At 34.1% G+C, this 24,830-nt stretch overlaps 1 protein-coding gene and 1 long non-coding RNA gene across 6 annotated transcripts in view; one reads left to right on the top strand and one right to left on the bottom strand.

The window, feature by feature from the left end:
- Positions 1 to 8,749, bottom strand: part of LOC145259268 (uncharacterized) — a 112,661-nt gene extending 103,912 nt beyond the window's left edge. The window contains exons 1-2 of the long non-coding RNA XR_013864146.1: positions 8,617 to 8,749; positions 5,972 to 6,072 (exon numbers count right to left, since the gene is read on the bottom strand). This is a non-coding gene — a long non-coding RNA (uncharacterized LOC145259268). The remainder of the gene's footprint in view (positions 1 to 5,971; positions 6,073 to 8,616) is intronic.
- The window catches only part of LOC145259266 (polyprenol dehydrogenase-like), a 244,249-nt gene that overhangs the window by 61,233 nt on the left and 158,186 nt on the right, over positions 1 to 24,830 (top strand). For all 5 annotated transcript variants that reach the window (XM_080117105.1, XM_080117106.1, XM_080117102.1 and 2 more), the window contains 2 exons: positions 18,945 to 19,013; positions 22,749 to 22,850. In XM_080117105.1, coding sequence (XP_079973231.1) covers positions 18,945 to 19,013; positions 22,749 to 22,850 — 171 coding nt within the window. The remainder of the gene's footprint in view (positions 1 to 18,944; positions 19,014 to 22,748; positions 22,851 to 24,830) is intronic.

The raw sequence follows: 24,830 nt of genomic DNA on the forward strand, positions 1-24,830 counted from the left end.
CTTTTTTTTTTTTTTTTTTTTTTTTTTTATACAGGATGGAACGATAAAAGTGTCACCCTAAAAATTTTAAAACTTTTATTGAATAAATCAATTCAGGTAACTTAATTATGTAATAGAGCTGACATCAATTCAATGTAGCCACCTTCAGCCTCAATCAACGCCTCGATACAGGTTCGGAACTGGGAGCATGCCTTTTCCACAGGTGCCCGTGGGAGCTGGGCGAATACTCGGCAGATAGCAACGATCAGGCTGGCTTTGATGTTGTGGGAGGTCATGTTGGTGATGTTCTCGACGTATGGCCAAACAAAGTAGTCCAGAATGTTCAGGTTTGGGGAGAAGAGTACAAAATCGTAGCACTCCTTCTGAAGCCAAGCCTGGGTCTCTTTGAGCTTATGGGCTGGCACAAAGTCCTGCTGCAACAACCAGGGACTGCCAGTGGCCACATGATTACACCAGGGGATCACTACACTCTTCAGCACGTCCAGGTACATTTTGATGTTGAATTTCAAGCCAACTTTGAAGATGTAAGGTGTCATGAAACACCAAAGACCATAAACGTGCCTGGAAACTTTATTTTCATCACCCTGAGCACATTCCTGTCATTCATCGATGCATTTTTAGGGTGCTGGCAATGGTCCTTTTGTCATAACTTGGACTGGTAGATAGCATGAGTTGAACAGCAGCACATCTCCGATTTCACTTGTTGAACATTGTGTCACTTTCAGACATAATAGAAGGCTCCTATCGCTCTTGGGAGTTGTACACAACTGGCCAACCATTAGATGGTCTGTAACAAAAAAGAAAACTGGTTTTCAAACGGAAATGGAATCATGTCGTCTTTTCTAGGGTGACAATTTTATTGTTCCACTAATATATATATATATATATATATATATATATATATATATATCTATATATATCATCAATGCCTCCGTTCAGTCCAAGAGACAATGGATACCTGCACATGCAATTGTGAGGCCAGGGTTGTGCAATCTCTAACCACACCTCTCCTGAATCAGTACTGCTTGGATCCAGTCACAAGGAGAGTCTGAAGGCTGACCGGAAACATTCCCAATTTAAGCAGAGAGCACATATAACACTTAGAATTCCCAAATGGTCACCCATTTTAGTACTGCCCAGGCTCAACATTAATTTTATATATATATATAAATTCTTTTAACTTTCTTGAAGTTTTACATTTGGATTTTACCGTCACTGGATTTTTTATCTTCCATCAGACTATCCATTCATGTGTAATCACCTTTTTCTTCACCATATTCCCTCTGCTTCACTTTTTTTGTTTTCAAGTAAGATCTTTGATTTACTTGTTGTTTCATCAAATACTTTTGCATGCAAAATCCGATCCCGCATTTTGCTAATTCCTACCCTCTGATGAGAAGGAAAGTATTTCTTTGAAACTCCGCGGATTAAGGACTATCCATTTATCTAGTGTTTCCTTTTCAGATTAAATATGTTTTTAACTCATTTCAATGTGTTTTTTAACATATTCTATTAACTGTTTGCTCATATACTTGTAGGATCTATTGTTTTATTTTTTTTTATTAGCGATTCTGTTGTATTTAATTGTTACGCTTACTTTAGTGGTGAGGGAGTTACCTACCCGCTGTTTATTTCCATCACCCCCTTTACAGACTATGGATATCCAATGTCAGGATGCCTGTGTGTTAAATTTTTGCAGCAAGTGTTACTCAATCTCCAACCATACCTCTCCTGAGTCTGCGTTGTTAAATATCGGTGGCAAGTGGAGGTTCATGACGACTGGAAACAATGCCGAGATAAACGGAGTGCACATACAGTGCCTAGAATTCCCAAATGCTCGCCCAACTGGTGCTAGCCAAGCTAAATGTTGCTTAACTTTGCTGATTTAACAAGAACCGGTGTGTCAACGTGATTATGCTGTACATCATATATATATATATATATATATATATATATATATATAATATATATACGAACACACAAACTAGAGTGAGGGAATTACCTGCCCTTTGTATTTTTTTGTTATCATTATTAATTTTATTTATTAAACATTTAAATATTTTTTTTATTTAAATATTTAAACTTTTTTACATGCACAAAATTTATTCATGATCACGTGTTTCTGGGTATTACCCGTCGTCAGCATGGCTAAACTTTTAACAAGGATCAAATTATTTGAATCATGATTGTTTTCTATATATATAGAGAGAGAATAAATGACAAAAAAACTATATTCCAAAATTCATGACCACCTTCTAATTTATTCCTTTAATTGAGTTGACTTTTACAATTCTTGACAGTATCTGTTTCGTAGTACAAAATCAATCACTTAATTATTATATCAATCAGTGAATCTATTATGCCCTTAACTCATCAGAAGAAATAGCAACAATCAATCCGTCAAAAGGAAATAAAGTGTGATTTGACATGATTAAAATCCGAAAATTGGAAGAAAAGCTGCAAATATTTTTAATGTTTCCATTACGCCATTTTGAATTACATTGAGCTTCTTAAATAAAGATTGGTATATATTATAAGAAAATATTTCTACAGAAATATATATATATATATATATATATATATATATATATATATATGACAGCTGGTGTTCACTTAATTTTATTTCGTTTACAGTAAATAAATTGATCACAGTTAACACGCAAAAGATTTTTTTTTTTTTTAATTGAACATTTTTACTTGCTAAAATCTTGAACAAGGTCACATCACTGCTGTTCGTGGCACTCGTATTGTCACAATCAAATGAATAAGCACCTATTTACTGTAGGTCAGAATCTATCGACACGTGTCCATGATTTTGCGTGACTAGGTGCTACGATCAGGCGGAGCACTCACATCAAATGCTTGCACTTGTGGTAAGCGTTCATATCTTTTTTTAAATCGGGAATTAATGTGCACTATGCGTTTTTTTTTTTTTTTGTTTTTTTTTTTGTTTTTTTTTACATAAAAGTTGTGGATTAGATTTTGTGTTAATCTGATGATCCGTTTTTCTCTTTTCGTCTTCTGGCACTTCACGAGGCCGTGATTAGAGATTAGAATGGGATCGAAGAATTGAAAGGATAAAATGATATACTAACATGCAGTCAAATCGAAATATATATATATACTAGCAGAGAGATCTGACGTTGTTCAGGACTGAATTAGGAACAATAAACATTCCACACTTACAATACTTTTATTATCATTGAAATCGGTGAAATTGTCTATTTTTCATCAAATCGCTTGATTGCTTGCTCTAATTAGGGACCCATCACAATGCATTAGGGGAAAGCTTCACATGCCTCCCTGCAGTGACTTCGTCCACAATACATTATAGTCTACATTGCACTGTAGAGAACCTACTGTGGATTTTATTAAATTATTTTTATCTAATGGCTTGAATTAAAGTTTAAAATGCAAAAGTTACGTATCATGGTTCATCATCATCATTAACCATTACACCCAGTGGGGTGTTGGGCAGCAAAAAGTCCCCTCCACCTTCGCCTATCCTGAGCCAGCCTAGCCAGTGAAGCCCAAGAATGCTTTAAATGTCCTCTCGACTTTGGCCCCCAGTATTCATACGAGTTTCACTTGACTCATAAGGTCCTCCACATGTTGAAGTAGGGGTTCTCTTTGTTGTCGTTTCCATAACAGTTGTTAGCCCTATGCTCAACCCCCAACCTGGAGGACCAGGGATCACTCTTTGTCTGGTTTCTATCCGTCGACCTTTCTGGCAAGGGTAGCCCTGCCAGGAGCTTTTGTTCCCGCCATTGTACATCAAGAGCCAACAGAATCTCCATCCTGAAACATGCCAACAAACATTTTGGACAAAACTGTCTTATAAATGAAATAGAATCAAAAAAAACAATCTGCTACGGAATTTTTTTTTTTTTTTTTCATTTTTTTTTTTTTTTTACATAGGAGTCACCACTTATCAAGGCCCAGAGACCACTCGAGGATAAGAATTAATGTGTACAGTAGTCAATGGGACAATATCGTGGTAATCATTAGTGGAAATTTGGTAAATGTGATTACTTTAGAAAACAGCTCATCAAGAACTTGTTTACGTTGGACTTGAAGATGATCAAATTGTTGTCAGCTGAAAAGTAGGCAAATGGAAAAGTTTCACAGGGATGCAATTCTAAGAAAGAAACTTTGTTCATGGAATCTACATTTAGGTTTAGGCACAGATAGAGTGGAAGAAATTATTGACAGTGTTTTTGGCTAGACGAGTGTTTTTGTGAAAGTTTGGCAATGGGGGACCATAGATTAGAGCTCAGACGAGCACTTGCCATGAAAATAATGATAAACAGAGACAGGCTCGCAACATCTCTTCTGTGGTAAAAAAAGTTGCAGGAAAGAGAAAAGGGCATTTCCTTCTAGGCTACAAAGTCTATTTTGAACTCTGTCAAGACAGGGTAGTCACCAAACTACTGATCTGAAATGGAAACGTACATCAAGTCTGTTGCCAAGGTCGCTGGGAAAATGGTTGGATCCTTCTACTGCTCCAGAAGATATCTCATAGCTGATCCAATTCTCTATCTATATAAAAGCCAAGTACGTCCAGGGATGGAGTACTGCTGTCACATATGTGCAGGAGCTGCTAAAAATAGCCTATCTTGCCCCTGACAGAGTACAAAATAGACTTCGTGGCTTAGTGGGGGATGCTCTTTTCTCTTCCCTGTAACCTCTCTCCCACAGAAGAGGGCCCTGTCGGTGGGGCATTAGAATACACCGACTGCCCCCCCCCCTGCAGAGGGTAAAAGTCCCTCAATGGGGGTCCTGGATATGACCTTAAACTATATCCAGTGGTGAGGCCCCAGCTTGTGGGCTTTGGGGAGTGTGGAGCCACCCTTTAATTACCATTGCTCCCAGGTCCACTCTGACCCAGAGTGGTAGTACCTGTTAGGGTCCCGACTATGGGTTAAATAGAAACCAACGTGAAAACAACAAATATATTCTATTAAAAAAATTTTTTCTTCAAAATCTTTGGATTCGGCATTGAATAACCCGAAAAGGGTTGATATGCCATAAAACAAAAACAACCAACCAACCAACCCACAGAAGAGATTTGCAAGTCTGTCTTTGTTTTACCGTTACTTCCATGGCAAGTGCTCGTCTGAACTCCAATCTCTGGTCCCCCTCGCCAATCTTTCATGATAAACACCCGTCTAGCTAAAGCCACTGTCCATAATTTTTCCCATTCTTGATGTAGTGATACTGGCAAAGCTTAGAAGTTAGTGTCTCCAAATGATGCTGGGTTGAATAGATCTGAGAGGGATAAAAAAAATAACGATATATCAAGGTCTTATGTATGAATGACATGAAAAGAAAGTGGGATCTTAAAAAGCTCTCCATCATTTCAGTAATTATAGGAGCAACCGGACTTAAGAAAAATCATTTTTAAAACTGCATGGCAAATAGACCCGGTGAACCAAGAGCAAGAGAGATACAAACAATTGCATTTAAAGGGACGGTTAGAATCTTTTTAAAATATCTTGCTGTTGGAATGTATGAGATTGTGGGTGAATGTTTGGTATTCGGTGGGATGCCCCATCCCCAGCTAGAATAAAATGTTAAAAACAAAAATTTTTAATAATTAAAAAAATATTTTCTGTGGTATTTGCATTGGATATGCAAGAAGTGCAGTGCAATTATTGGTAGTTTGAGAACCAGTTTGTAATCTAGAAGCATTCCATACGTTTCTGTGGCATTTTTTCCAAATTTAAAACAGAATTTTATTGCATATCGTTCTTCTACAGTGTTTTCATGTCCAGCTTGCATTTTTGAAATTTACCAGCTGTTACAATCAGGCTTTAGTAGGGTGTATTCCAATTCCTGCTGTAGCTGTTCATTTCAACCTGAAATCATAAAAATTGGACAGTCATCTCATAAGATGTATAGCAATAACAGACTGAATTTTCAAGAGTATTATGACAATTTTAAATGCCTGTAAAAAAGTCTGGAAACTTACCGAAAGTGTCTCATATATGTTAGCATGTATTTTGTGTTGTTAAAGTGCTGATTGGTTTTGTCGGCTTGCTATTACTTAAGACAGCTCACTACTTGAAATACCTGAAACGTAAACGTAAAATAATAAACATTTTATTCATAACTTTGTTGTAAACACGAAACAAAATTTATTTATCTTTTAAATGTGATTGTAAAGAAATGAAAAGAAAGAAGAAATCCATTTACCTTTTCACTGAAAATTTAGAAATAGATCACCACTTGTTTAAAATCCAGGCCCTCTAAAAACAGCACCTATAATAAATCTCACCTGTGTATTTAAATGTATGTATGTATGTGTGTGTGTGTGTCCGTATGTCTGCTTAAAACTTTCGACAGAGGTGACGGATTTTCACAGGATCGGTATCGTTTTAAAGCTCGTCCCTTCGGACGACAAATATCGAAAAATTGGCTAAAAACATTAATTCCTTCACCCTCAACTAGGCACTTTTCTACAAGGAGGGGTCGCTTTTTTCGGCGATATTTTCGAGAGTCATCCCCTCTTTTCGCTCGACTAGCCTTAATTTAAACCTTCGCCACTTCCTAAGAACTAGCTAAGAACCTAATCTAGACACTTAAGAGGTTTGGAGTCTAGCAGGACCTGGAATCATGTGCGCCATACTCGGGCGGGGAACACGACCTCTAACTTGACACCTATGCATATGCACAGACTCACTATTTTAATCCATCTTCTGTCACAGGCCGTGGGATGTAATCTTTTCCTATCACATCTGACCTTTACCTTCAACTGTTGCTTGAAGAAGGGGATCCGATCCTGGTCAGCAAAAGATTCGACCCCATACTTCTCATGCAGTCTTGACGTCCATATTCTCATTCTGGCTACAGCCAGGATTGCAAGAAACATCATTCATCTCTCCCTGTTTCATGGCAACTTGGCACTGTGGATGACATAGGACACATCCCACGGGCGAGGCTGCTCGGGATCAATGTGAGCTGTCACCTCATTGAAATATGTCCAGTACCCTCTGAATCCGCTATATATATATATATATATATATATATATATATATATATATATATATATATACACACACACTCACATATATATATACACACACACACATATATATATATATATATATATACACACACATGCACACACCTATATATACACACATGCACACACATATATATGCACACACACGCACACACACACAGATCGTAAAGTATGCTTAACTATAAAATATGCATTTAGTGCGCTTGAAAGCCAAATCACAACGTAATATTAAGAAAATAAACAAATATTTTACTTGTTTGAAAATTTATCACAAATATATTTCAAAGGTATACTCCATCTTCAGTGTGTTTTTTTTTCTGTTTTTTTTTCCTTTTCTTCTTCCTTGCCATGTTGTAAATTTGGTGAAAGAAGTCTGTTTGTATAGAGACGCGCGTTGTATTTTGAAATGTTTGAACTGTGCGTAGGCAACGCGAGAATAACGTCAAGGATGAGAGTTCATATAGAAACGTTATTTTAATTACAAACATTTAGTTCAAACATTTCAAAATACAACCGCTAGATACAACGCACAGTTCTTTACAAACAGACTTCTTTCTCCAAATTTACAACATGGCAAGGAAAAAAAAAAGAAACAAAACAGCATTAAAAATTTTCCAAATTATAGGATTTAACATTATATAACCCCAAAAGGGTTATCATTTAAAACAAAACAACCAAACCAAACACTATGAATAAATATTTAAATATATAAAGAACTTGAAGCACTAAATCTTTTTTCCAAAATTGCTGCATTCAGCATTAAATAATCCGAAAATGGTTGATTTACCATCAAACAAAACAACCAAACCAAACTCTACAAATAAATATCTAAAGATATAAAAAAAAAAACTTGAAGCATTAAAAATTTCCTAAATTACTGGATTTTGACATTATATAACCCAAAAAGGATTGATATACTGTAAAACAAGACAACCAAACCAAACACTATGAATAAATACTTAAATATATAAAAAAAAAAAAAAAAAACTTGAAGCATGAAATCTTTTTTCCCAAACTAATGGATTCGGCATTAAATAATTCGAAAAGGGTTGATATGCCGTAAAACGAAAACAACCAACCAACCAATTTTTTTCTATTCTTGCTGCTAGTTCATCCTCATCTCTCTTGGGTCGCTTGGATGCTTCTTTGAATTCATGTGCCACCTTTTTAAATGTGCATAAACAAGCCTTTTCTCTAACTGGCACAAGGTCAACTTCTGAGAGCATTCCTTTCATCAGTACATTCTACGTGTAAGATTTCAATCAAAACAGATTTAGAAAATTGAGGTAAAAATTTGAAAAGAGAAGAAAATAAAATTCTTGCAAGAGAAATTCCGAAAAAGATTAAGGTAAAATCATCTTGCAATATGATGCTGAAAAACAAAAATTATTTTTCAATTTAAAAAAAAAAAAAAAATAGGATTACTTTAATTTTTGGATTTGATGAGAAAATTTTTTTCTTTTTTTTTATCATCGTTATGTTTTGGTTTTCCATATAAACGAAAAAAAAAGAAAAGAAATTATTTATTTTTTTCTTCTCCACTTCAAGGAGGAACTACGGATCCCAAGTGGAAGAACATGATAGCAACTTACCTTCTCTGGAGAAAACTCCCGAAGGATATTTTGCTCTTCGGAATTAATAAGGCTATTCAGTTTCCTGTTCGTTCCATATTATGATTGATTGCAAGCCTTGCTGTTGCCATGGCATTAAAAGCGCTTTTCTCTCTCTCAAAAAAAATGAAGTGCGCAATTCAACTGTAATGTCGAAAGATTGCAGTTTTAAATTGATATTTCAAGAACTATATCAACTCAAGGCCCAACTAGTGGACTAATTTCAATATTATGTTTTCTTGAAATTCTTTAAAAAGGCATGAACCCGTTTTTCCTCGTCTGTTATCTAAACTTTCTTTTTTTTTTTTTTGCTCTGCTATGACATGTAATCATCATTATCATATTCGGTTTACGTCTGTTGTACACGCTGGCATGTGTTGTACAGCTTTTAGAAATTTATGTTTTACGAGTACTTTTTAGACTCCATTGTACTTGGGGGGGGGGAGTAATGGAAATCGCTCAAAACAAGGCATGAAGCCACTTGATGTAAGAAGCGAACAAGAAGGATAGCTGGTCGCTGCAAAGACAGGAGATGCCTATTAACTTTTTTAAATTTAGTTTTAAACTATGCACAGATTTAATCATTCCAATCCTAACCCTTATTTTAAACCCTGAAACCTAACACTAAACCCCTAATCCTAAAATAATTCAGATTCAGTCACACATAAATTTAATCAGTTGAACCCTAACCCGAAAAAAAAATTAGTTTTTAATCACACACAAATTTAGTCAGTTTAATTTTAACCTTAACTTTACAGTCTAACCCTAAACCTTAACAAAAATTTAGTTTTGGTTGCACAAATAATATTCAAGATGAGAACAATCGTCCGGTCAATACCAGTAATATAAACAATCAGCCCTCATCTAAAAAATTTCAGAACTTTAACTCTATAAGAAGTATGGCGTAGTTTGCTTGAAGCATTGTTAGAGAATAAAAGGTATTCTTAGAAGGCTGGAACAATGCAGGAATGTACAGTCGTTGTGTGAAGATAAATAAATAAATATGAATAATAAATAAGTCAATATTTTTTTATAAGACCTCTTCAAAATTGACCTTTTTCTTCAAACATATGGAAACTGATATTATACCCATTCTCCAAGGTCTAAATTAGCTAAATATACCATGGCTCTTGAGGCAGGCATAGACAAGGTCCAAGATCACAATAACTGGTATATTTAGCTAATTTAGACCTTGGAGAATGGGAATAATATCAGTTTCCATATGTTTGAAGAAAAAGGTCAATTTTGAAGAGGTCTAATATATATATATATATATATATATATATGTATATATATATATATATATATATTCATCTACCTGAATTTTAACTATGGGTGGTATTTAATTCCAAAGGTCCATTCGGGTAATAACCCATCGTCAGTGGAGAAATGAATCCTCTCTCTAGGATGTAAAATGCAAAATGGCTGTTTTATTTAGATTTAAATCCAAACGCTCAAAGATTAATTAATGTCGTTAAATGTTCAGGGTAAATAATTCTATAGATTTAAAATCAAGGGACGTAATTCAAATTCTGCTTAATATGGTTATAACTGTTTAAATGTTTTTGAAAATGTTTATTTTCTGTTTGTTTGTTTTTGAAAATGTTTTTTTTTGTGTGTGTATTTTAAATTCAAACGGTCAAAGATTAATTCCTTCAGTTATGTTCAAGGGAGGTAATTCATTTTTACTTGTCTACAGGCGTTCTGATCTTTAACTCTATAGTTGTGTGACAACAGAGAACGTCATCAGTTAAATAATGAAGTATTTTTTTTTTTTTTTAACTATTACTACTCCAGTCGCTACAAAGAAAAATAAGTTGAACACCTATTAAAACTGCTATAACACAACCAAGAAAAAGAGAAGGAAAACGGCTCTATGACTGTGTTGACAACACATCCCAGTCAAAATAATCAAGTAGAGTGATACTTTTTACATTTAGCTTACACAGAAAATCGAATCCTCTTTCTAAAAATTGAGCAAGTAATTTTTACCTAAATTTTAATTTTATGATCTGAGAAAATTCCCTCAGGTCCACTTTTCTATCGCTTCCTCCAGTGTTTTCCTTAGCCTTCTTCCTGTGAACTGGACCGGCTACCTCAACTGTTTTACATCTACTAACTCATGCACTCTCGTTCATTCTTTCAATGTGACTAAACCAGCAAAGTCTCCTGTTCCTTACAAATCTCTTTTCATTGTCCAGATTTAATCTTCCACTGAGGTCATTAGATCTAAAGTTCTTTTTAGTTGTGGTAGATGACAAGTTCTTGCTGTGGTTTTCTGAAAATGAGCCTCATTAATAATATTTCAAAGAATTCATTTTTTTTTTTTAAACCTGAGTGATACTGTGATTTAAACGTAAATATTTCGTATCAGAAAATTAAAAGAACAAGCCAAATTTTTCTTTTTAATAATCTCCTTATGGGAATTAAGAGAAAAAGGATCGATTATTTGCCAGTTTCTAATCCTTTTAACACACTTTGCGGATTTGTCGGGAAAGTATAAATTCTACGATCAGTTTTACGTAAGTCGCGTAACGACTGCTTTACATTGAGGAAGAAACAATTTGAATTATAGAAAAGAAAAGAGTAGTTACTTTGCCTTCAGGCCAAGATCACAGTGTAGCATCTGTTCCGATGTTGCACTTCACCTTTTCTGTCCTAGGTCAGTCGAGGAGAAACCCTTCATGACTGAGACAATTTAAAATTTTTGTTCCTATCTAGAGTGCCCCCTTTGGGGGAGCTGGATTTCCCCCCACATTAAAAACGACCTTGTGTCTAACTCTGCCCTCGTGCAGAGGCAAGTAAATAGGAACATAATGGAGGGATGATGACAGATGTTAGAGGTTCTGATTGGCAGAAGAGGATCGCATTTTTTTTCTTTCTCTTCCAATTCATTTGGGTCCTGGATATGACCTTAAACTATATCCGATGGTGAGGCCCCAGCTTACGGGCTTTTGGGGAGTGTGGAGCTACCCTTTAATTGCCATTGCTCCCAGGTCCACTCTGACCCGGAATGGTAGTACCTGTTAGGGTCCCAACTATGGGTTAAATAGAAACCGATTTGAAAAAAATATATATATTTTAATAAAAAAAATTTCTTCAAAATAACTGGATTCGTACCTGTTAGGGTCCCAACTATGGGTTAAATAGAAACCGATTTGAAAAAAATATATATATTCTAATAAAAAAAATTTCTTCAAAATAACTGGATTCGTACCTGTTAGGGTCCCAACTATGGGTTAAATAGAAACCGACTTGAAAAAAAAAATATTCGGCATTAAATAACCTGAAAAGGATTGATATGCTGTAAAACAACCAACCAATCCAATTTGTTTGCCAATCTTAAATTCTATTTAGATTTAGTCACACATAAATTTAATCAGTTGAACCCTAACCCGAAAAAAAAAATAGTTTTTAATCACACACAAATTTAGTCAGTTTAATCTTAATCTTAACTTTACAGTCCAACCCTAAACCCTAACCCTAACTCTGCCCTCGTGGATAAGCAAGTAAATAGGAACACAATAGAGGGATGATGAAAGATGTTAAAGGCTCTGATTGGCAGAAGAGGATGGCATTTTTTCTTTCTTTCTCTTCTGATTCAGTCTTGAATTTTATTCATTTATACGGGAGCATTTTATTTTATTTTTTAGGTGTAAAAAGGAAAGGCGTTTCTTCATCAACTGGTAACGAGAACAAATTATTTTTCTCCTCTGTCAAAGGCTGAATTGGTGTGGATAATGCTGTAAAGGCTGTACGGCGTTTCTACTTGAAGGATTACATTTAAATGAATCCAATCTGTATCGTTCATCAAAGTATTCAAAATGGAAATTGTTTTGGGACTTGAGGGCGAAAGTTCAGTGATTTACCTACATTTGGAAAAGGGTTCTCAAAGTTTGAAGTCATGCGAAAATATCGGAATTAAAAGAAAACGATCGATTATTTACTAACTGCTAATCCTTTTAGCACATTTTGCGAATTTGTCTAGAAACCATAACTCCTATGATCAGTTTTATGTAAGTTGCGTAACGACTGCTTTACATTGGGGAAGAAACAGTTTGAATTATAAAAAAAAAAAAAAAAAAAAGCGTAGAACTAAAGGACAAAATAGGGAAGCAAGAGTTATGTGGCTACCGTGATTATCGAAAGTAAATTTAATATTTAAATCTGTTAAGGTCATTCTTTATTTTTTTACGGACAGTTCATGGCCTGTAATAATGGTTTTAAGTAATAATGGAAAAACAAAATTTCAAAAGAACAACGAAAATAACATTACAATGGAAATTGCATATATTTATGCTAGCAGGCCGCCCGACGTTGCCTAGTCGTAAAATATGCTTAAATATATTTTAATTATAATTGCAGATTTTGTATTTCTTATTATTATTATTCTTCTTCTTCTTATTATTATTATTATAGAGCTAATTCTCTATTATTACGTCTACTCATTATATAGTAGTAATTTCAAAAGTTTTAAAAAAAAAGCATGACTTAGGTGCCATCAGCTAGAATAAGACCAAAACATTTAGCTCTCTCCAGCAGTATTTGCTACCATATAACCTATGGACAGATAGATATCAAAACTTTACAAAATAATGCAGTTTAATGTATAAATGTTTATTTGCATGTGCAGATAAAGGAGCACTTTAAGTCGACTTTAGGTTCCAATTTTTCAAGTTTAACCTCTTAGCAGCTTTTTTTTCTGGCTTAAAAGCAAATTGAATTTGTTTTCCTATATATCAAGTTTCAAGTCTGTAGGCCAAAAATTGGCAGTAGTTTGATAAAGATTGTTCCACACACATAGACAAGATCACTATATATATGTATGTATGTATGTATCTATATAAATATATATAACTACTTCATTTACTCACATAAAATTAATATACAAAAATATAGATTTATGCATAAACTTTAAGTATTTACTTCAAAAGTGCTCAATACGTATGTAGAGCTAGTTAGTAATCACTATATATATATATATATATATATATATATATATATATATATATATATATATATATATATATAACCCTATGGACTGCATCACCAGGAGCAGAGTTGGGCTGCACCTTACAGGTAACTCCACTCCTGATGGCTTAGGGTTACATTTTTAAAAATAAAATAAAATTCAATAACTTGCGTCTGGACCCTTCAAGTTTCCAACGACTTTTAATCTTCTTCAAAACTTTTCAAAAGCTTTTGAGAGCATTTAGCTCTCCAACTCCTTGCAAATTAAAAGTCTTTAATTTAAACTGGCAAAGACTTATTCATAACTCCTTGTCATGGCTTGATTGCCTAGTTTTTATCTTTGTCTTCATCTTTTCTTCATCTAGTGGTTAGGACCTTAATATCTATGCCAGACGCTCGCTGGTTGTTGGTGGAACTCATCGGTTTTCTACCTGATCACACAATTCCGTGCATAACCCTAAGTTCGTGTGGCAGTTCTGCTCTCAAGATGGCTGGTCGGTAACCCTACCACAAGGGTCCTTTGGCTTGTCATCTAATGTTGGACGTTGAGGAGGAGGTTCTCTTTAACAGGCAGGTGCGTCGCTCTCCTCTGCTGCATCTTGAAACATCGGATTAGGGAAGCATTCATTTCACAACTACAGGCAAACAACAAAAGAAATCACAAACGCAGTTTTTTTAGTAACATTAATTATTCAACGTTGTTACAGGTATAGTCTTAGTAAGGACATGAGCTAGGAGCCTTTATAAGCTTTGTAAATCAGGCTGACTTCTGGGTGCAGGATTATAATGGTTTAAATTAAGTTTTTTCACCCAGGCCGCCGTTGGACGTCATGTCCAACAGCCGGGTTGTCAACGAACTCTCCTCACCAACGAATTATCCAGAACTGGCCAAAAAACATGCCTTTATATTATCTCTATGTTCCCTTTCTATCTGAGGCTTTGTCTTTCTTTCTTTATCTCCGTCTCTGTCCCCATCTGTCTGTCTCCCTCCCTCTCTCTCTCTCTCTCTCTCTCTCTCTCTCTATCTCTCTCTGTACCCTTTACAATCACTCGTGAGAGGGGTTTCTCAAAGACCATATGTATGAAGTAGGATAAGGTCATCATAGTTAACTCTCTTTCCAAAGTGATTTCACGGTCAATCCAATAATTAAAACCACTCGACAGTTTACCTACTTGACTTGATTCTCTGGTGGTCTCTCAAATAAAACATAAGTGCCAAATTCCACAGATTCACAATCTTCATTTTTTATGATCCAAACTTGGGTCCATCCTGCTGAAGGGGGGGGGGGGAGTAATTTTGATTATCTGTTAAGAAAACAGGTTTATTCTTTTTATCATTACCATCACAACCAACAATGTGAAATCCCTGAACTCGTGTCAAAAGGACCACCCAGATCGCTTCTTGTCACAACAAGCAAGACAACCCGACGTTGTCTGGTCCACAGTCCTTGTCACATATTTAAAGGTATATATCAGTGTTGTTGAGACGATTAATCAGAATCGGGAATCAGAAAAATATTAACTTTTGGGGGTATCCGAATCGGGACAAGATTAAAAAAAGTTAGTTTCTATTTTCTAATACCAAGAGACGATTTTTGTAGTTGTTTTTCTTTTGTTTGTTTTATCTAAAGCATTATTATTGATGGTACTAATGATAGAATTAGAAATATTGACTGAGTTTAAAAAACTTAAAATCTATAGTTTATTTCCCACAAGTTTATTTTTATGTTTTTGAAAATATATGCACTTAATATATGGGTTTTCGCAACAAAAAATGAAAATAATAACTTTGTAGCTAAATATTCAGGGATTTTATACAAATCGAAATCAGAATCTGTACATCTATATATCTGTGAAAGTGTCTGTCTGTCTGTCTGTCTGTCTACATTTCCCTACACGATAACTCTGTCAATTTTCAGTGTACAGACTCGAAATTTGATATACAAGGTAGTGAGATTTGGGAAAATCTTTAATCGGTTTTCGGCCAGAAATTTGGCTGTTAAGGAGTCAAAGTTCAACGATTTGACCTTTGAGAACTCTACCAAACTCCTCCGCCAATTTTGGGTATAAACAATTGAAATTTTAGATATAGGTTCCTTGAACATGGATCTAACTTAATAACTTGATTTGAGCCCAAAACAATAAATGTTTAGGAGTCATAATAGGGGTCAAAGTTTTTAAAAAAATTGACCTCTGTGGTCTCTACGAAATTACTCAGACAATTTCTGGTCTAAACATTTGAAATTTTACATAAAGGGTATTCAGAGATAGGGCAAGTTTTTTAATAAGTTTGAGTCGAAAATTTGAGCTACAAATATATAAATGTATGTTTGCATGTCTGCCTAAAACTTTCGACAAAGGCGACAGATTTTTACAAGATCGGTATCATTTTGAAGCTTGTCCCTTCGGATGACAAATGTTGAAAAATTGTCCAAAAACATTCATTCCTTCACCTTCAAATGGGCACTTTTCTACACGTAGGGGTCGCTTTTTTCACTGATATTTTCGAAAGTTATCCCCTCTTTTCGATTGACTAGCTTTGATTTAAACCTTCGTCACTTCCGGTTTGGTGATGGTCGTAACAGCAAAGACATCACGTTTTTTTTTTTTTTCACATTCTTTTCCTCCTTCGCGGTACGGATTCGAGTCTGCCTTCCTACTACCACTTTTTTTTTTCTTTGCTCAACACACACCTCCAAACACCCAGACGACGCTGGGCACTCATGCTAGTATATATATATATATATATATATATATATATATATATATATAGGGGTAAATTTTTCATATTGACGTGCTAGCCATATGCACATACCAAAATTTTAATGCCCTTATTTGTATATCTGTAAAAATGAGAATGTGTTTGAGGACAACTCTCAACCTATATACTCAACGAATTTATTATCTACAGACTTAAAATTTGGTATATAGTGTATTAAGACATATGGAAAACTTTTTAATCGGTTTTCATCCGGGAAAACGGGCTGCTTAGTGGTCAAAATTGAAAAATCAGTACTTGGGGGTCATTGGATTGTTATCTGTTTTTCAACTGTTTCGTGACTGTGCATGTGCAAATTGTTCTCAGAACAGTTTCCTTATGTTAAGAATAAGTAGGCTTGAAAGCACTTTTTGAAGATCGTGGGAAGCTGGCCTAATGGTTATCATACTTGACTTGCTATCCGAGGTTTTGGTTTTAGTCTCAGCCCAAGTATTTTTTTTTTTTTTTTTTTTTTTTACTTACAAGAAGTGAACTGTTTAGACAAAACATGATGCTCACATGCACGTCTCGGTTTCTTTTTTTTTGTTTGTTTGTTTTTTTTTACTTCATTTTTTGAGGAATTTAACGTTATCTTTAATACAAAGCAATGCCAGATACATATTTACACATACATACTGTTTTAACAAAAACCAAGACTTCAAGAAATGGGCTGATAGCAACAAAAAGTATATTTCATTGTTAGTTACAATTGTTTCAAGACCATTTGGACAAATTCAAACAATATGTCGTTTGAAAATTTTCAGAAAAACAGCCTTTCTTCAGACTTATTAAATAAAAAACACTTTAACAATGAAACATTAAGGAAAAGAAACATTTCTTTATGAGGAAAAACAAACAAGCGGGAACACTTTACCTCTCTTTTTAAGTCATTTCTCCTTTTTGGCTTAAATTTATTGGTATACTAGCGGGGGAGTACCCGGCGATGCCCGGGTGTTTGGAGGTGTGTGTGGTCGGGCGGGGGTGGGGGTGTTAATGAAAACCTAAGAATAAGCGAAGTAAAAAAAAAAAGAAAACCGAAAAACGAACGTTAAAACTTATCTGAAAAATAAAGCGGGGGGGGGGGGTACCCGGGCGGTGAGGGGGGGTAATCAAAACACAAAAAAAACTAACGTAAGGCAAACAAACGATGTTAAATGTAAAAATCTGAAAAATAAAAACAAAAAAGAAAACAGAAAAACGAAAGTTAAAACTTCTGAAAAATAAAAACCCCAAAAAACAAACACGTGAAAAACGACTTAAATAAGCCTGTTTCAATATTAAAATTTAAAAAATCGGTGGGTACTCGGGTGTTTTGGGATGTTGGTGGGGGGGGGTTAATGAAAACCTAAGAATAAGCGAAGTAAAAAAAAAAAACAGTAAAACGAACGTTACATGAAAAATGGCTTAAATAACCCTACTTCAATATTAAAATTTAAAAAATCGAAAAAAAAAGACATCTCACACCACAATTCGAACCTAAAACATTTAGGTAGTGATCCAATGCTCTAACTAACTGAGCTAACACAACGTACATGAAATTGTGTCAGTTCTTCAAATATTTAAACTAAATCAGGTCATGACGTCCTCTGATGCATGCGTAGAACTGAACTCGTCATGAGAGGGCGGTTTTTGTTGTGCCCCCCCCCCTGTAGAAAAGTGTTGATTTCAGGGTGAAAAAATTAACGTTTTTGGCCAATTTTGTTTGTGAATTTTTGTTCAGTCTGTCAAAAGTTTTTAGCAGACACACAAACCTACACACATACATATATTTTCGCTTTTATATATATAGACTAGCGGGGGGGGGGGAGTACCCAGCGATGCCCGGGTGCTTTGGGTAAATCAAAACTCCGGGGGGGAGGGGGTAAAATAAAAAAAAGTAGTTTTGGTAGGTGAGTATGAGGATCGAGCCGAACCCTTGGGGCAAAGTTGGAAATTAAAGTGTGAAAAAAAGACGTACGACATTAACCACTGGGCCACGGAGACCTACAAGAGAAACATGTTTGAATTTATTTATTTAACTATTAAAAACAGGTGTCCGCAATAAAAGTTAACTCTGCTGCTTCCATTTGGCCTAATTAAGAAGGTCAAATAGAAGTCACGCAGCGTTTGGGTTTGTTTACCCAAATTTGACTGTTTTTTTCCCCAACAGATGTTGGGGAGGGGGAAACCAGCTCCCAATTGTCCAGATTCTGGACGTTTCCCGGCGCAATGCCGAACACTGTGTTAACTTTGAATTAGTTCCGTTTTTTATACGAAAAAGCCGAATCAACACGCGAGAAGCCAAAATAGCAATAATTTTGTAAAAATCGACGTAAATAAATCTATACGCTACATGCGTTCTCAAATTCTAGATATTATTATCTACGGCCTATATAAATACTTGTAAGCGAACGTTACCCCCCTCGGGACCGTGTGCAAGAAAAGCCTTTGCAAGACATACATGAAATGGTCACACACATTTTGCCTTTTATATATATAGATGGACAATTACTAAATTATATTAACCCAGTATAATTTGGAATACTACAAATTTGTATGTATATATATATAATTTCATTTTTTTCTTCTTTTAAATTTTCAGCTTCTTCTAACAAGAAAAACATTGAAAACAGCATCCAATCTATCAAGAAGCAAGTTCCAGATGCAGTCTGTAAGTAATTTTTTCTTTTTTTTTTTCTTTTTTTATCCATTTGTTTCTAACCTTTTTCTTCAAGAAAAAGAATCGGGTTACCAAAACTTTAAAATTCTCAAGGCAGCTCGTTTGTGTGTGTTAAAAGGATGCAGGTAGGTAAGAAAATTCCAAGATATCGCACTACAAATACATTTTATAATATAATCAGTTAATTTAGATATTTTGTACCTTTTGTAAGAAAAAGCAAATTGAATTGTGTGCCTTTGTAAGAAAAAGCAAATTGTATCGTGTGCCTTTGTAAGAAAAAGCAAATTGTATCGTGTGCCTTTGTAAGAAAAAGCAAATTGTATCGTGTGCCTTTGTAAGAAAAAGCAAATTGTATCGTGTGCCTTTGTAAGAAAAAGCAAATTGTATCGTGTGCCTTTGTAAGAAAAAGCAAATTGTATCGTGTGCCTTTGTAAGAAAAAGCAAATTGTATCGTGTGCCTTTGTAAGAAAAAGCAAATTGTATCGTGTGCCTTTGTAAGAAAAAAAATTATTGAAATACGAGAAATCTCCAGGAAAATCTGGGACAAAGTCAGAAAAATTTGCTTTTATATTTCTTTCCATATCTAAAAAAATTTGATTTTATATTTCTTTCCATATCTAAACGTTGCAAAAGTTTTGGCATCTTATGAGAGTATGATCACAAAGACTTGGACTTTATATTATTTATATTTATATTATTTATATAATTTATATTATTTTTATATTATTATATTTTTTATATTATATTTTTTTATATTTTTTATATTATTTTTTTTAATATTTTTTATATTATTATATTTTTATATTATTTTTATATTATATTTTATATATTATATTTTTATATATATATATATTTTATATTATATTTTTTATATATTTATATTATATTTTTATATTATTTTATATTTATATCATTTTATATTATTATATTATATTTATATAGATTATTTTTATATTGTATATTTATATTATATTTTTTATATTATATTTTTATATTACATTTATATTATATTTTTTATATATTTATATTATATTTTTATATTATTTTATATTTTATATCATTTTATATATTGTTTTTATATTATATTTATATATATTTATATTTAGTCTTATTCATAGTTATATTTATATTATTATTATTTATATTATTTATATTTATTATATTTATATTTATAGCCAGGAATGATAAGAATGAGCCAGTGATGGTACCAGAATCACTGTATAAAATATATTGAATCTTTTGAATACTTCAGTCATAGCTTATCATCTTGACATGAGAAGGAAACTGCACTCTGCTGATCCTGACTGAATTAATATTATCACTTTTTTTACCTGGAATTCTTTACAATTCAAACCTTCTGACTCGATTGATGTTTGCTTGAGACAATTATATTGAATATTTGAAATTGGATAATTTTCTTTGCTCTATGATAGAATTTGCCATCCTTTTTTGGGCCATTATTCTATTACAAGAATGGCTCTACACTCTAGATAAACTCTTGGAGTACTTTTGGTATTATCGTGACTAGAAGTGTTCAGAATCCTCTAAGGAAATTGACAAACTTTTACAAAAAAAAAAAAACACTCGACTAGTTACAACCACTATAAACAATTTCCATCACTCTCTGTGTCTAAATCGAAACGCAGATTCCATGAACAAAGCTTCTTTCCCAGAACTGCCCGCCTATGGAACACTGTTCCGCTATCCTGCTTCCCAGTTGAATACAACATGGTAGCCTTCAAAACCAATGTAAACAAGTTCTTGTTGAGCCGTGCCCATAAATAATGAAATTCTACCCAGTTTACACCATTAATGATTACTACACTACCACCTTACATTCATTAACCCTTTTCCTCAAGTGGCCTTAGGGCCTTGATAAGCAGTGACTTTTAACTTAAAAGAAAATTGCTCTAAAATATTGGCGCTGAGAAAAATTGTTTTTCATACTAGTATACAGAACTAATGGAGCATTTAGTGATTAGACTAAGATCAAAGTGTAGTACCTGTTCTCGACTTGCTAAAGACCTGCTTTTGTCTCTATATTTTCTTGAACATTCTCGTGTCCGAGATGCATTGACACTTCTCCAGCCTTTGTATTGCTAGCGGCACCTTAGACCGTCCAGCCCACTTTGTCTGTCTTTCTCTGCTCAGCTGAGGGTTATTGCTGGTTTCTCTCTTCTCTCATTGGCGTGAAGCCACTTGATGCAAAGAGCTAACAGGAAGGAAAAATGCTTATTGACTCTAGTCTTGAAAAGACCAAGGTTATAGGTAGGAGGAACTGGAATAGGAAGCTGTATTACAATGAGGTATCAAAATGTTGAATTGATGGAAACCACTAGACCAACGAGTCGCACAAGCTGGAACAAAAGAAACAGGGGATAGACCAAGCAATTTTGAAGAACACGTGCCAGAAAAAAAAACTGACACTAGCAACCTTACATCTGTGAGAGAGAGGTTGCAAAAAAGAAGGGCAGAGCTAATCATATTAGATATGTTTCTGCATTTTATCAAGAACCTTTAAATCAGAGAGATTGATCAGCCTAAATATAATAATACTCCATACATGGAGTACTATTATACTCCATGTATGAAGTATAATAGTACTTCATGTATGGAGTACTATTATACTCTGAAAGTATGGTCTGAAAGTAGATTTGTGAAGACAGAGAATAGCATCAGGTATGAGAACATGTTTATATAGAGAACCGACTTTAAGAGAAGCAGAAATAATATTCTGCTTGTGCAGATTAGTGATGTTTTAAGCCAACACATTTCAGGTGAAAACATTATTACATAACTACGTGCCATGTTGAAAGTAGTATAAATTCCAAACATTACAAGAAATGGTCCAGTAAACGATGTGTTGGATGTATTTTTAACAAAAAAAAAAATCATTCATAATTATGCTCTGATATTTTGTGTTTAAAAAATGACGTACTGTAATTAAAATCAAGGAGGGTCGGTCAGTTTGTCATACAGAATTGGTCACACAATTCTTCCACAAAAAAATGGTGGACTTAATTTAAGTCAAAAGTTATCTCTCTTGTTTGTCATACTGAATTGTTCGCACAACTCTTCCACATTAAATGGCCCTATCGGTGGGGCATTAGAATACACCGACTGCCCCCCCCCCCTGCAGAGGGTAAAAGTCCCTCAATGGGGGTCCTGGATATGACCTTAAGCTATATCCAGTGGTGAGGCCCCAGCTTGTGGGCTTTGGGGAGTGTGGAGCCACCCTTTAATTAGTATTGCTCCCAGGTTCACTCTGACCCAGAGTGGTAGTACCTGTTAGGGTTCCAACTATGGGTTAAATAGAAACCGACTTGAAAACAACAAATATATTCTATTAAAAATTTTTTCTTCAAAATCTTTGGATTCGAAAAGAGTTGATATGCCGTAAAACAAAAACAACCAACCAATCCACATTAAAATATAATAAAACACGATAATTTGATAAATTCTATTATTACTTGTAATTATTTTTCTACTGGATTGCCTTTTGCAATTTATATTAATTTTGACATGATGCATAATTATGTAATGTTTTCACCTGAAATGCGTTGGTTTAAAACCTCACTAATCTGTACAAGCACCTAATATTTATATGTAGATACGCACACCTGGTTTTTGTTTGTGTTTTTGTAAAATATATGCAAATAAAAAAAATTTATTTAATTATTTTTCATTTCTTTTCGTTTTTTTTTTTTGTTTTTTTTTTTCTTTTAGTGGAAGGTTTCGAGGTAGATTTGGGTTCCATCAAATCCGTGCACAAATTTGCTCATCAGTTTAAATCCCGCCGACTTCCTCTCCACATTCTCATCAACAATGGTAAGTACATTAAAGAAAGAAAAGAAAATGAAGTTTTAAAAAAAGTTAATTTCTAAACATTGTTAGCACAGAAACACATTTTAGAAAAAGAAATCGGGGAAAATGGCAGATTTCAGCCACGTTAAAAAACGACCCTGGTGTCTAACTCTGTCCCGTGGGGAGGCATAGTAAATAGGTACTATATTATCTGTGCATGTAAAACAAAATTTAAACAAATTCCCAGAATTCACCTAATATTTGTTGTCTGTTAATAACCATATTTTATTTCAGTACAGCAAGGAACCAGCAACAATCAGCTTACATGGACATACTCCTTAATAATGGATAGCTTCATTAAGATAAAAACAGACGTGCAGGCTGTTAACTCAGCTGTCTTAACCCAGAGATTATCTGCCCTTGTCTACAGATGAGGGGCAAGTCGGGAGTGATCTTTGTTGTGGTTATTGAGTTAAGACAGGTGAGTTATCTGCCCTTGTCTATAAATAAAAGGAGAGTCTGTTTAGAGTGACCTGCTTTAGTTGTTGTGGTGGACGTGGGTTTTAAGGAAGGAGTACATAACATAGGCGTCATATTTTATTTATGTAAATAGCAGTGGCGGCTCGTGCCTAAGATTAGTGGGGGTGCTGTTATAAAGAAAACACCTATTTTTTTAATATTGTGTAAAAATAAAACAAACATAAAATTATGCATAATTTATACGTATGCACACGTATAAAAATACAATAACTTAAAGGAATCCTAAATAGATGTAAATATTTTAAATATTTTACTTATTACATTTATTTGAAAGTAAACTCCATTCTTCTTGTTTTAATTTGTGAGAAAAGATTGATAATTTTCTCCTTAACTTCTGAATGACTGCTGAAGAACTTTTTTATCAATTGAAAGCACTGCAAGTGCATTTAGTCTTTCGCAACCCATGGTGTTCCTTAGAAAAGTTTTTATTCTTTTCAGAGTTGAAAAACAACGTTCTATCTCTTATGTAGTCATGGGAATTGTCAAGATAATTTTTATGGGTTTTGTGATTTCACTAAGAACATCGTTTAAATTGTTTTCCAAAATAAATTTCAGGAGATCAATTACTTTGCAATACTCATGAATATCTGACCTACTATAAAATATTTCTAGCTCAGTTTCAAACTTTTCTTTGTCAATCATGGGATATGCTTCAGTTGTCAAGGATATCTCTTCTGTAGGTAATTTTTTTTTTTCTTAAAACTAGCAAAGCTTATCTTGTAAAACAATTTAGCAAGTATTAAATGTTTAGTTGAAGAATATCTGTCCGTTATATCAACATATATATAGTCACACAGTTCTTTAGCTTCGCCCTTGAGTGTTTGTGAAGTATTTTCACAGTATTTGGTGTTTCTCATCTCTAAAATAGCAGTTTTGAAATTTGTTATGTATTTATTGACTTTATATATGCTAATTTCCCGAGAAATAATTTCAACATGAGACATAATTTTATGAAATAGCTCAAACCAAAATATGAAATTTTCATCGTTCAAATATTTCAGAATTCCTGTCGCTTCTGCAACGGTCTCATCTACATATGATGTTGACTGAATTTCAGTGACAGTTTTTTTATGCTTGAACATTTTCATGAACTCTATTTATGTATGTTAAAGTTCCACCTTGTGGCGGATACACGTAGAATGCTTACATCCAGATGCTTCTTGAGAATGGACAGATGCTGTGGTGATCTAGAAAAGAAAGTCGGAATAGCCAAAATGTTAGAGATAAATATTCTAGCATTTTGTGTAATGCTTGCTGCATTCCTCATTATTAAATTAAGTTGATGCGCATAACAGTGAGTGAAATGCGCATTACTATAAACTGATTTTATTTTCGCCTAAGCACCAGCTTTTTTGCCTTTCATGACATTTGCATCATCAAATGTCTGAGCTATCAGTTTTTGGCGATTCCCTTGAAGGATTATATCTAATTGTTGTAGAATACATTTTGATATCCTATCAGCGG

Source organism: Euprymna scolopes, chromosome 34 (genome assembly GCF_053919585.1).
Source record: "Euprymna scolopes isolate OS-2025 chromosome 34, ASM5391958v1, whole genome shotgun sequence".
NCBI lineage: Eukaryota > Metazoa > Mollusca > Cephalopoda > Sepiida > Sepiolidae > Euprymna > Euprymna scolopes.